The sequence below is a fragment of the Eretmochelys imbricata genome, chromosome 2, assembly GCF_965152235.1.
Source record: "Eretmochelys imbricata isolate rEreImb1 chromosome 2, rEreImb1.hap1, whole genome shotgun sequence".
Lineage (NCBI taxonomy): Eukaryota > Metazoa > Chordata > Testudines > Cheloniidae > Eretmochelys > Eretmochelys imbricata.
The window spans coordinates 224,419,968-224,434,688 of NC_135573.1; the positions used below are offsets into that span (position 1 = coordinate 224,419,968).

Sequence of the window (14,721 nt, forward strand, 5' to 3'; positions counted from 1 at the left end):
CTCTTCAGGTCTGAAGAGAGCCATAAGTAGCAAGAAAAACAACTAAAAATCCTCTTACACACACCTCAGCTCTTTATTTACAAAAATGTAAATAGATAACAGCGTGTAAAATTCAGAGGTGATGTTTTAAGGGGTGTAAGATACCAAGTCTTTAAGTAAACACTTACAGGAGGACTACTGTTTTAGCTTTCATCCAGAGAGGACTAGAAGAAGGTATAAGTTATACTAATCCCTCCTGGAGTGAAGTCAAGGAGAGGACTAAATAATAGTCACAGAAGAGAACCCAGGGGAACTCCACAAGAAAAAAAAAAAAAAAAAAAAAAAAGAGCACAGTCCATCCCACATCAGAAGGGGGCTGCTGAGCTTCCCTTTCCATCTGTCTTTGGTTCCCTCTTCAATCATTACCACCCTCATGTTCCATGTTCTTACCCTTACAGGTAGAAAGATAATTCCATTGAGAAGTTTCCTGACATTGTAAACCACCAGTTCAGATGTTGAGTGATTGCAAAGATTACATTTCTTTGAAAAATATTCGGGGTTGTTGATTTTTTTAAATAATTGCACTGGAATTTTCCTATCAGAAATAAAATATTAGTGTTACTCTGACAATAATATTAAAGTCTTGATGATTATGAATTCACACCATAAAAGGGTGAATTTATTTTGAATTAGATGTTAAAAACTACACAAAAGGCACCCATCCAAAACTCTGGATGCCCTTGACATGTATTTTAAAACAAAACCCTGGAGAGTTGCAACTAAAACTGTCTGAAACACTTCTCCCAACCCAGTTAATTACTAGCACCCCATCACCTTGATGGAAAGGATTGGTACTCATAGTAGTGGCAAGGACTAACAGATATCTAGCTAAATAGATGATATTGTGTGATCACTCTGGATCAAGACAAATAAGTGGAATCTTTGGGGCATGCGGATAAAGAATAAAGGGGTGGGGAGAGGAAGGGAGTGTATGAGAGCAGCTAGCTAAATATGCAGCTGCTTTAGAGCTGGCCAAAGATAGAACCTGGAGAGGGAACCCTGGAGCAGAATCTCATCTAGAGCTGGGGAAAGAGCACATCTGAAAAAGGGAGAACTCAGAGACAGCAGGCACAGGCTGCCACTGAGAAGTAAATATTGTAACTGGCAGACGTGGCACAGGGGAAAGAGCAGTTTGTCCTGTGATCCTGGGATCTGGGCCAGATGCGAAAGTGCAGAGAATATGATTGAAGAACCACCTAGAGATGCCAGAAGGCCTTGTAGTCTGTTGCCTAGAGGAGCAGAAGCTACAGCTCGCAAATTCAGCAAGGAGGCAACATGAGAGGCTTCTCTAATGCAAACACTAGAATGGAGGTTCTTAAACAGGGTGCACCCTCCAGAGGGGTGCAGAATGTATTCTAGGGGTGTGAGAAGCCTTAAGGGGGGTGGGGGTTACACCATGCACATTCAGAGCTGGGTGCCTGGCCAGCGGCTGCTGCTCTCCAGCCACCAAGCTCTGAAGGCAATACTGCCACCAGCAGCAGCAGAGAAATAAGGGTGGCAATACCGTACCATGCCAGCCGTACTTCTGTGCTCCTGCCAGCAGTGTTGCTGCCTTTAGAGCTTGGCACCCAGCCAGCAGCCTCTGCTCTGCCTTCAGAAATGGGTGACAGGAGAGCGTCAGCTGCTGGCTGGGAAGCTGGGAGCATAAACTACTATAGACATAAAGAAGGGGATGTGATCAAATGATTTTGAGAACCACTGCACTAGGAGATGCCACAGGCATCAATGTCAGAGCCAACAGCAGCCTATGCAACCGAAGGCTAAGAAGCTCTCCCTCCCAAAGAAGGCACCTTTGAAGAATCTTTGGAACTAAACATAAGGACTCAGATACTAACCTTGTAACTTCCTATATGATTGCCCCTTAGGGGAATAGCCTGGAAATTTTCTATACCTTTCTTCTGCAGATAAATCACTTTGGTTTTAGTGGAGTCTTTGTACCCCTTCTTCTCTGCCAGCCCTAATAAAGAATCTGCCTTTATTTACTAGATGTGTGCAAGTGTCTAAGGGGAACCAACCAAGAACAGGAGCCTGTAAAGTCTCGCATTTGAAGTGCATAACATGCTTGCTTCTAAGTTCATGGTATACACCAGGCTACGTATCAGAACTCCTGGTGAGTCTTCTGAGGAGAAAAGGGAGGTTAGGGGGAAGCTTGTCAGATACAGCAGATTGTCTGCTGGTTGATGGCACTTTTAAAAGAATTATATAAATAGGTACAGTGGCTTTACTTAAAAGTTCCTACTGATTCATAATTTAACTGATTCTACCACTGGTCTCCCAAAAATGTATTAGAAATCTTTCAAACCAGCAGAAACATTTCAATTGCAATTGTTATATATAAACACAAGTATGAACATGGTAAAAAAAAAAAAGACTTGTATTGATTTTAAATGTTTAGATATTGCCATAAGTGTATATGGCACTTTTTAGAGGGAATAAGATAAAGACTATTTAAAGAGCGAAGTGGTTAAAGTGGAAAGGTATTTTGACACCTCTGAAAACATATTTTAAAAAGTGTTCAGCATCAATAATATAGAATAAATGTTCACTGAATTATTACAAGAGCAAGTTCTTTTCTATTGTGTGCACAGCATCAATTTTTAAATAAAAAAATTGAAGATACAAAAAGGTACACATTTGACAGTGTCCTTAGTTGTTCCCCGCCCCTAATATACTTCATGTTTAGCAATTATTAGTACAACTTACCAGTGCTTGTTCTTTGCTCACTGTTGTTCAAAATGACTACTTGAGAAGTTTAAGTAGAATTACTAATTTTATTCATTTTTAAATTGAGAAAAATTTCCCCATGTTTCAAAAAGAGCAGTTTAATACATCAATTTATAGTGTACAATGCCATGCCATACCAAAACATCTCCGTTTGTTTATCAGGTAATGCTGGCGTACAGTACCCACTGCAAAACTAGCACAAAGCCATAGAATGTTTTGATACCTTCTCAGCAATGGAAAGGTGGCTATAACATTTACATGCACTCTGTATTGGGGAGCATTTATTCCAAGATACGGCATTTTCTGATAGTTTAGTACTACTCACTGTTACTTTTCCAGTTACACGTTTAGGTTAACCATTTTCACAATGTTAAGATTTGGCAAAATATGCTATTACATTGCTAAGATAGCATATACCAAGGAAACCTATGGGAAATGCCTAGTTGTACAGGATTTCTCCTACTTGATAAAGATCTTCAAGATTAAAACTGGATAGAATCCTAATGGACTTGGAGACCTAAGGGGCTTCAGAGCCTCCTGACAATATCATCCATTCAATTTCTTTTTTTTCCTCCTAGGTGTATCGCAGTTGGATGAAGATCCCCAGAATCTCACCATTTCTTACCTCTTCAATTTCTCAGCTGCCCAGCCTCTCTCCTGCCCATTATGCTTCTCACTCTCATCTACCCATTCTACCCCCCCCCCCCAAACACACACACAGTTACTTGTCCCTTCACTCAAACCCAACTCTTGCTTCAAAAATCCCTTCCTCTCCCCAACCTCAAGTGGCCTTCTCTGCCAACCGGCCACAAAACTGGATTATATGAAATTATATATATATATATATATATAAAAACCACAATCAACTTGTCACCATCCTGACCTCTTGCCCTATCCCTTCATTAATTTGTTTTTAGATTGTAAATTCTTCAGAGCAGTACCTTGCATAATAGAGCACTGTTCCTGCCTGGGGCTTTTGGTTGCTACTCCAATAGAAACAACAAATACAAGTCACAACAACCGAACAGAGACACTGAACACTTTTCTGGATAACATATCTTAGCCTATTCAACTTTGCACAATTGAACTTCCAATCCCAATTTCAGTGAAGAGACTCTGCAAGCAAGACAGAGATGGACATCATGTAGTTACAGATTTACTTTGTTCTCCAACTGCATACACAATGCGATTTTGCTAAATTATCTTTTCCAATGTGAACTGACAATTTATATTCTGTGAACTCTAGTATTTGGTGGTAAACTGCCCAATTAGATGGACAAATTGAGACCAATTGCCTTGGTTTGCTAAACCTAAATTTTGCTTTACCCTGTGCTGTTATAATGGTTGGGTAACCCTTGAGTCTTCTTTCACTGATCATTTATGAGTTTCCCTTACTCTAGAAATAAGGTCATTATAATTGAGCCAATGTGCTATTTTACAGATATATTCTGAAGGTGATTTGTTTAAATACATTTAAGTTACCAATAAACAGCTGATTATGGGAATAGTTTGGGAAATAAAGGCATCAAACACATTGCACTGTAAGATTACTTTATAATATTATTAGCTCACTGAAGACAAAATGTCCTTCAAAACGAAAATCAGTTATCTCCATAAATTTTTACATTGCTTTTTAAAAATGCAAAACAGCAACTTGTGCATCAGGTTAACAGTATGTTGCAAACTGCATTTTCCTCACCCCCAAATCTCCTTTTGCTAAAGTGAAGTAACTTTAAAGTATTGTACCCAGACCATTAAAAGCTATACACATTCACAAAAAGACACCAGCACATAAAGCGTTTCGCTCACAGAAATACCACTAACTTTCAATGTGTAACTACTGGCACCTGTGGCACTTGAAAGTCATGGCCGTCCACCAACAGCTGTCACAAGCCAATCATACAGAGAGAGACAGAGAAAACCTGCTCTGGAGCCCGCTGCTATAAAGGAGGCTCTCCTAGCTCCTACAGAGACCCCCACGCTGCCTGCACGCTCCATTACCCAGGACACCACACACTGGACACCGGTGAGAAGCAGAGTTATTCCCACACCTTGGGGTGGGCTCGTCCCAGGCTACTCAACAGAGGATTTATCATTTCGTTCCCTCCCCCCCGCTTCTTCCCCCGTCCCCGCCTCGGCCTCCCGCACAGCGTCCCCCACCCCATTCCGCTCGGCTCGGCTCTCCCCCCGCCGCCACAGCCTCGCCGCCTACCTTGGCTTTCCCGGCCTCTAGTTTCTTCTGCCTCTCCTCGTCCTCCATGGCCCCTGCGCGCAGAGAGCAGAGCGTTAGCGTTACCGTTACCGCCGCCGCCGGCCCCGCTACAGCGACAGGAGCTTCCGTGGCGGATCCACCGGCGCCGCCATCTTCAGCTCCACGTAAACACGCGCGGCCGGGAAAAGTGACGTCCGCGCCGCCGCAGCCTCGCCGAGCCCCGAGGCTCCGCACCTGGCCGAGAGCCCCGCCCACCCCCAGGCAACGGGAGCCACCACAGGGGGGAACGGAGAGGATGTGACGACCCTGCTCCCCTCCCCCCGGCACTCACCGGAGGCATCCGCCTACCCCCTTTGAGCTCCCTGCCCCTCCCCCCCATCTGCGGGGGGATCCACCCACCCGAGACATCTTCGCCCCCCCCAATCTGCAGAGAGATCCACCCCCCCCCGAGGTACCTGCCCCTCTCCCCCCAATCTGTGGGGGGAATCCACCCACTTCCTCCGAGATCCTTGCCCCCTCCCCAGTCACAGATTGGCCTTATTGGAAATCCCCCCCAGGCCCAAGATCCCTGCTCCCTCCCCTCACATTCAACAGGGGCGATCCGCCCCCACTCCCCTAACAGACAGCTAGCCCTCCCCAGTCACTCACCCTATGACACACTGTCCTTCCCCCAATAGGATGACACTGGATTGTGTCTATAAATTGTAATTTTAAAAATTTGAAGTAATAAGTAATATTTTTATTAAGACTAAACACTTGCAAAGTGAATGCTGCTACAATATCCATGTGTGCAACATTGTTTTTCTAAATGTTTTCTTTAAAAAGAGGAATGTTTCCTTGCCTTATTACCTATTCCTGAAGTTGATCCAATGATCAGAGCGCATTACATTGCAAACTGTCTGAATGTCCTATGCATTTTTGTCCTGGAAATCATAAAAATCAAGTCTGCGAGGTCTTTGTGCATTATGTACCCTGGGAGGGTAATGCCCAGTATTTTGTAAGATTAGGCCCCATGTCTGTATTTCATAACGTGTATATTTCATGCATCAGAAGTTTTAATAGCTTTTGTTTGGTTAAGGATCATTATGTTTATTTGACATGTATTAGTGAAACGTTTGGGGCACATCAGTACCTGATAATTCAAGATTAAGCAGTATGCTGTGATAGCTAATAATACATTTGTATTACACTAGAGCTCTGAATATGCACATGGCATGCTTTTCCTTTTTGTTGTTAGATATTCATTAACACGAACATTTCTTACAAAACGTATGCATTTGTGTGTCTTAAAATATACATTTTCTTAAACATAATGCAAGCCTGGTCAGATTAACATGCACACTGTTCTATATGAACACAAATATGTTCCCTATCAGTTTGTATTCGTACACGTTTTCATTAAAGCTTATTTACATTTTTGAATTTGAAATAAAAGATATTTTAAAAGAATGTTTGTTTCCCAAATTTGGTAGTAGGATAAATGGTTTATCAACAAACAGGATGTTTAAAAATATTTTAATGTGAAAATTGCTGATATTTTACTTCATAAAGGAAGAACACTATTTTCTATATTTTAATTTAATTTTTTATCAAACATGTGAAGAATCATATTTCAGTGTTGTAAGGAATAATTTTGAGGGAGAAACCATTCTGTAATTTTTTTTAGAATTGAAAATCACATGTACCAAATAAATTTTATTCCTAAAATATACATATTTTTCTGTGGAAAAAAAAAAACATGGGCAAAATCTCTCTCTCAGACATACACACTTGCCAAACTATTTCCATAGACAATGTCTTACAGAAAGTCTGGGAATATGATTAAATTAAAAATCCTATGTCTGATTTCTATATTCCTTACAAGAATGTTCTTAGCTTCAACAGATCGCTAATAACATCCAATAACATCAAATAATGCAACTGATTTGCACAACTATATCTTCTAAAGAAACAGCTGTATATTGTCTCTGCCTCTTTGACTATCAATTACCACTTCAGAAAATTCATCATTGTATGCAGTAGCATCTGATGAGATTCTATTGCTTAAGAGTACAAAGAGAGGATGCAGAGTGCACTGATGTGAATATCAATGAAATAGTTTGTACTGACTACTAAGGGAACCATTTAAATAATACAGCATACATGAAACTCACATTGATTAAAAGGTAATATCTAAAACCTCTGTCAAGGCATTTCATTTTCAATTCTCCTGATCCCTTTTGAATAAGATTCATCTGCCAATAAATGTTTGTTTTTTAAATGTTGTATTTAAGTCTGCATGTTTTAACTAAGCTGTAAACAATCACTCCAGATACCTGTGCAATAATCATAGAATATCAGGGTTGGAAGGGACCTCAGGAGGTCATCTAGTCCAATCCCCTGCTCAATTCAGGACCAATCCTCAACTAAATCATTCCAGCCAGGGCTTTGTCAAGCCTGGCCTTAAAAACCTCTAAGGAAGAAGATTCCACCACCTCCCTAGGTAACCCATTCCAGTGCTTCACCACCCTCCTAGTGAAAAAGTTTTTCCTAATATCCAACCTAAACCTCCCCCACTGCAACTTGAGACCATTACTCCTTGTTCTGTCATCTGCTACCACTGAGAACAGCCTAGATCCATCCTCTTTTGAACCCCCTTTCAGGTAGTTGAAAGCAGCTATCAAATCCCCCCTCATTCTTCTCTTCTACAGACTAAATCCCAGTTCCCTCAGCCTCTCCTCATAAGTCAAGTCCCTAATCATTTTTGCTGTCCTCCGCTGCACTCTTTCCAGTTTTTCCACATCCTTCTTGTAGTGGGGGGCCCAAAACTGGATACAGTACTCCAGATGAGGTCTCACCAATGCTGAATAGAGGGGAATGATCATGTCCTTCAATCTGCCGGCAATGCTCGTACTTATACAGCCCAAAATGCCATTGGCCTTCTTGGCAACAAGGGCACTCTGTTGACTCATATCCAGCTTCTCATTCACTGTAATCCCTAGGTCCTTTTCTGCAGAACTGCTGCTTAGCCACTCGGTCCCTAGTCTGTAGCAGTGCATGGGATTCTTCTGTCTTTAGTGCAGGACTCTGCACTAGTTCTTGTTGAACCTCATCAGATTTCTTTTGGCCCAATCCTCTAATTTGTCTAGGTCCCTCTGTATCCTATCCCTACCCTCCAGCATATCTACCACTCCTCCCAGTTTAGTGTCATCTGCAAACTTGCTGAGGGTGCAATCCACGCCATCCTCCAGATCATTCATGAAGATATTGAACAAAACTGGCCCCAGGACCAACCCTTGGGGCACTCTGCTTGATACCAGCTGCCAAATAGACATGGAGCCATTGATCATTATCCGATGAGCCCGATGATCTAGCCAGCTTTCTAACCACCTTACTGTCCATTCATCCAGCCCATGCTTCTTTAACTTGCTGGCAAGAATACTGTGGGAGAGTGTATCAAAAGCTTTCCTAAAGTCAAGGAATAACAACACATCCACTGCTTTCCCTTCATCCACAGAGCCATCATAGAAGGCAATTAGATTAGTCAGGCATGACTTGCCCTTGGTGAATCCATGCTGACTGTTCCTGATCACTTTCCTCTCCTCTAAGTGCTTCAAAATTGATTCCTTGAGGACCTGCTCCATGATTTTTCCAGGGACTGAGGTGAGGCTGCCTGGCCTGTAGTTCCCCGGATCCTCCTTCTTCCCTTTTTTAAGGATTACTATGAACGATAAATCCTCTTTGACCCCAATCCAGTTCCCATAGAAGTCAGTGAAATCTTGTCTGCATTGTCAACTTTTTAAAAACATTTCCATTATTAGTTTAGCGCTGGAGCAGCTCCACTGGCACCAGCAGTGATGGGTGTTCTAGTGTAGATTGGCCATCAGGGTCCGGATTCACAAAGGACATTAGACATTATAATGCCTAACTTTTAAGCATCTTGGATATATCTACATTGCAATAAAACACCCAGGGTGGCCCAAATCAGCTGGCTCAGGCTTGCAGTGCTTGGGCTGCAGGGCTAGAACATTGCAGTGTAGAGATTTGCACCCCAGGTTTTTGGACCTTCCCCCTTCATGGGGTCCTGGAGCCCAGGCTCCATCCCAAACCTGAACAGCTACACTGAAATGTTATAGCCCCACAGCCTGAACCCCATAAGCTCAAGTCAGCTGACACTGGGCCAGCCACAGGTGTTTATTGCAGTTTAGACATACCATATGATGCCTAAGTAGAAGCCACAAACATTGGGTTAGGTTTTTAGGCTCCCTATACTTTGCATGGGAGAGATAGCTGCCTGAGAATGGCATCCACAAAAGCCAACATGCTGGGAGGGGACCCACTTAAACTAGACAATTGCACATGTTGAGGAGAAGGGTGTGTCCTAAGTAGTTAAGGCTCTCACCTGAGAGGTGGGAAACCCTTATTCAAATCTCATCTTCTCATCAGGCAGACTGGAGAATTGAATCAGGATCTTCCACAGCCTGGGGGAGTAACCACTGGCCTAAAGATTATAAGGAATGCTGCCTCCATTTGGTATGCAGTTAGGTGTGCTCTGACTATTCCTACTGGATCAGACCCAGCACGCAAGATAGGTGTTGCCCTGCCTATCTTCACCTGGTTTGAGGCTTGTGCTGGGCATGAGATAGTCTAGAACCACCCCCCCGAGGCAGTAATGCTTATGACCAGAGGCAGAAATATAGGCACCTAGGGAACATTTATAGTGAAAAATTTAGGCATTGAATGAGTTTAGGCAACAACTGAACAGGGGTTTTATGGATAGCTGCAGTACCTAAATCTCTTTGTGGATCTGGGCCCAGCCTAAACTAAACCTGAAAAGGTTTTCTCATCATTACTAGGGAAATTAAATTTTCTAGAAAAGTTTGAAGTGATCTGCTAATGTTTATATAGATATTCAAATTCACTTTATATACACACTGAATTGTGTCCTGAAGTTTAGCCAGTAAGGAAGGGAATTTCAAATGTCTTTGCAATATCCTTTCTTAGCAGTTGGTGTATGGAAAGAATATAAATTTCAATAGAAATTTTCTGAACTTTAATCCCTGGGAAAGATATGTTAATGGCAGTTAATAAATGAAAGAAAATAAACTAGGGATGCCAATGGCCTGGCATATTCTTTCAAAGTCAGTTAAGTATTCTTTTATACAGTCTGAGTCTGTAAAAGGTGGGCACAGCCTGTATACATATCTCATGATAAATTAAATTTAGAGCATTACAAATTTTCATAAGAGAACTTACTTGACATTTTTAATAGCACAACACCTTTGTATACAATCAGTTTATTCATCTGCTTATTCTTTGGGGTTCCAACTCCCTGTTCTCCCCTGGGGAGGGGTACTGGACCCTGATTATCACAAGGGAACAATGGAATAAAAAACAAAATCAAGAAAAGATCTTTTAATACAAGTAAAGGTATAATCTGAGATCAGTAAAAACAAACAAAACCCCTCTTGTTCAAAGACTGTAGAAAATTGAATATTTTTCCATGGACTTCACTGGATTTTCAATCATACCCTAGGGAGAAGCAAGTTATTTTCTCTGTGCCAAACAGCATTCCTCCTTGGCTGACAGTTTCCAGTGTCACTGAACTAGGTGCTAGGTGTCAATAAGATTTCACACATACATTAGACTGTAATTTACATTACATTAGACTGTGACAGTAATTTCTCAGTCAGAATATCCAATTCAGAAGATAGTTAGAGGCCCCCAAAGTCTCCATGAAGTCACTTAATAAGAGCTAATGGGTCTTAATTTCCTCCTGCTTACACCAGTTTTAAAACTATGTAATTCCAGTGGAGTAACTCCTATTGATACCAGTGTGAGATGAAATTTAGGCACACAAATTGTATGCACTCTGACAATGACAATTGGACAAAATATTTTTAAAAGGAATAGCACTTATAATTCCACCTTTTCCCTACACCCTGGAAGCCTATGCCAACAGGGGATTGTAGGAGAGCATTTTATTAAATTCCAAGCAATCTGTAGAGATTGTAGCTCTTTTTATTTATATACAATTCCCATTCTACAAATTCATTTATGGCCAGATGGCTTTGGGGTACAACTTGGTTAGCTACTTAAGATTTGAGGGTTTGAGCTATAGGTGATATTTATCTCCAATAATCTATTTTGGTAGGGTGACCAATACTGGCTCACCTAAGATGCTACTTGATTAAGGGCAGCCCAAAAGCCATACATATTTAAACATCTTGGTTCATTTTCTAATCTCCATAGAGCTTAGGTACCATAAACTAGTAAATTTTTATTTCATACAATTATAAATGGGCCTAAGCCACAACATTAAGATCTGGATCTGAAATTCCTAAAAATATGAGGGAATGGCGTTTTTGTTTGGGATCTACTCTGCATACAATATAATTGTTTATATTTGGAAATTAATGTTTATAACTACGGCAGTGAATTAACTTTGAATAGCAAGGATGGCTCCAGGTGTTGAGAGGCTCTGTCCAAAGCAACAATGCAGGCTCTATTCAGGTTCTTCACCACTTATGTCAGAAGCCTTCCACATTTGTATAACAATTAAACCCTCCCTCTGAGCTACCTCCTTTTGCCTCCCTTATTTTCCCATTCACTTAGTTGTGAGACTTTGCCTGGTTCCTCCGATAATGCCCCTTTAAGGGATGGGCAAGCTAGAAGATAGAACGGAAGCACCACTTTCCAGCTAGAGACTGGAGAGGGTTATTAGGGAATTCATCCTCTGACTGGTGAAGTCAGAGTCAGATGGGTAACCAGAACTGGGGATGGAGCTCATGCTGGCAAATCAGATGCATGAATGGGGTACAGAAGTTCTGGAACTTTAGGGGCCTAAACAAATGCATACATCACTTAAGCCTAAAGCTAAGGAGCTCAGATACTATTGAGACTGAGGATATAAAGTATTCAGATAAATATATAGGCTAATACTATACAGTACCACTCAATAGTAATGAGGCTATCTAACTATAATTGGGCTGTATCAAAAAGTAAATTCATATTGAAGTGGAAAGCTAGATGAACCTCGTTATAGTCTCAGAGCCCACTACCTTATAAGAACAACCCCCTCTCTGCAAAGTAGAGATCCGAACTTTTTCCTGCCACCCAGTATAATGATCCTGCCATTTTGGGTTAAAGAGAGTTCAAATGTAAGATTTCACTTGCAAATGGCTGTATATGGTCAGAATTATATGGAGGAGACACTGCCGCTGATGCTTGCAGTCCAACCCTTCTGCTGTGGCCTTGGGATCTGCTGTACAGACCTACCTGACAGGAGAATGAATTATAAATTAACTCTGTGAAATTATATGAAAACAAAAGAGATACCATTTGAGACGTGACTGTGTCCAAGGCATTCTTTGATCAGGGCCTGCTTCTGCTTCCACTGACACCAGTGAGAATTTTATAATTAAATTTAATGAGAGCAGGATAGGGCCACCAGTGTTTAGTTCTCATAGTGCCTATAAGAAAGTAATTACTCATCTCCACTTTGAGAAGAAGTACAAATAACGAAGGGTTAACTTGATGAACCTCAGCCCTTGCCACAGTCTGCTACAATAGTTCTGCTCCAGTGTCCCTAAGTATCCGTTACTATCTGCTCTGCAGCTGAGGTGAGCTTTGCTTTGTATTTGAGTATCTCAGAATGCTGTGGGCTTCTCCATCACCATGGCTGCAGCAGGGAAGTGTTGTAGGTAATACTGTAAACATCTTCTCTGGACACCTATTCCTCTACCCCCAATCTTTACTGAAATAGAATTTCTGTTATGAGATATTGCTGCACAGTATTCTGGGGTCCCCTTCAAAGGCAAGCAGTAACAAAAATTGTAGAATAGATAGTGGATGGTTGGTGGTAAAGGTGCAGGTGGGGAAGCTGAGTGGATGGGACATAGAGCAGTGTTTGGGGATTTAAAGAAACAAGACAGAGCAGAACCTTTTCTTAAGAATCATGTTGAAAGGAAAAAGTTACAAAGTGGGGTTAGGCCTAGGTCCACAAAGTTATTTAGGCTCCTAACTCGAAATCAATGGAAGTTAAAAGCCTAAATATCTTTGAGGATCTGGGCCTTAGTACTTATTATAGTGGTTGCTCAAGGTCTGATGTGGACATAATCACTGTTTTGTGTTTATCCACTTCTTATGTATAATTAATTTAAAAAGCATCTCTCCCTGTGAAGCAATATGGGCACTGAGGAAAGAAACAACGTTTGGAAGGGTCAACTAAAATAAAGTGTGGTTTTTATATGTTAATTGTAGGCCTTGTAAATTAGCCAAGTTCATGTGACCTATAGACAATGAAAACATTGTATAGGTCCCTTCATTGTATGTCTACTTTTATTCATTATTAAATCTTAATATTCTGTAAATCTAAATACATTTTGCTGAGCCCTTTTATAAAGTGTTCCAAAATGCAGCAGAACACATACACATCACACGCAGAGCTATACAAAGATAACCGCACCTTCACATTCACATGCTATATATACACATGCACAAAATACATATATACAGGCATACAAGCATGCTTGCTCCATGCCTCAAATATGCATCTGCAAAAACATATACATAATCTCTTTATTTATATTCTGAACACTCAACATATTTATCTCCTGTTGTAAAGATATTCATTACTAACTCAGACAAATGGAATGAAGCACAGACCTCTTGTAATAGTGCAGTAATACATACCCTCTGAAGTAGAGTGTTGTTGTTTTCTGGATCCTGGGGTTGTACAGCTTATAGTTTGACAGATTGTAAACTCTACATATCTCTTTTTGGACATATTTGATTATTATTCCTCATCTTTTCATTAGAAGGACAAGTATTGTAGGTTTACGGAGCTGGTCACTTCTTTGGTATGAACACTGTAGCTGAAAAGAAGATCAAGACCCCCTGCAGTGTAGCAAGTTTGGTAGGATGAATAATTTATTCTGAAGTATAATATATCAAGGAGGTAATTTAAGTAAGCCTGCAACTAATGCAGATAATTAATTAAGTGATCCTAGAGCACCTGATTGACATTTCCTAATTCAGTTATGTACAAAAGTTCTACTGTTATCACAGATCAGTTGGTATACATAAAAATATTATAGTACACTTACATGTTATTGTATGTCTGAAGTGTATACAATTGTCCCAGCTTCCTTTAAATATTCAGAATAAAATTCTTTTATGCTTATTGTACACATAGGTATAAGTTTACCTCCTTTTGTATTTTATCTCTATGATCATTATTTGCTTTAAATGGATGGGTGGGTCAGGGCCAAGCAGTGTGGGTATTCATCAGTCATTGTCCCCATATGACCACTGAAGCTACTGCAGTCCTGAGGCTGAAACAGCAGCTGCAGACACCTGCCCATTTATACCCAGGTTAGTTATCTGGCTCAGCCTTGGGGTCAGGATTATCCCCCATGGATTACTGGTCCTTACTGCTCTGATAAAGAATTGGCACATTGGGCCTGTCTTTATGATCAAATTAAATAATAAAAATAATAAAATCCTTCTCCTTGTTGAATTTGTTTAAAAATACATTTGGTCCCCAATGTGAATGTGTTAATGACAACAGTGCCTAGGGTTGCCATCCAGGATGATCCCACCCAAGCCCATAAAACTGGACAGCTGTCAGTGTGTACTGAGCACCCTTACAGATTTCCTGGGACAGCTACCTCAAAAAAGGACAATCCTGGGAAAACCTGGACAGGTGACAACCTTCTGTAACAGACATGTTAGAATCCTCACCCAGCCATTTAATGAGACTTTTG

The 14,721-nt window shown here is 40.9% G+C and overlaps 1 protein-coding gene across 7 annotated transcripts in view; it reads right to left on the reverse strand.

Moving 5' to 3' along the window:
* The window catches only part of AKAP9 (A-kinase anchoring protein 9), a 203,337-nt gene extending 198,118 nt beyond the window's left edge, over positions 1-5,219 (reverse strand). For all 7 annotated transcript variants that reach the window (XM_077808122.1, XM_077808119.1, XM_077808120.1 and 4 more), the window contains exon 1: positions 4,976-5,219. In XM_077808122.1, coding sequence (XP_077664248.1) covers positions 4,976-5,023 — 48 coding nt within the window. In that variant the 5' untranslated portion in view covers positions 5,024-5,219. The remainder of the gene's footprint in view (positions 1-4,975) is intronic.
* Between the last annotated feature and the right edge of the window lie 9,502 nt (positions 5,220-14,721).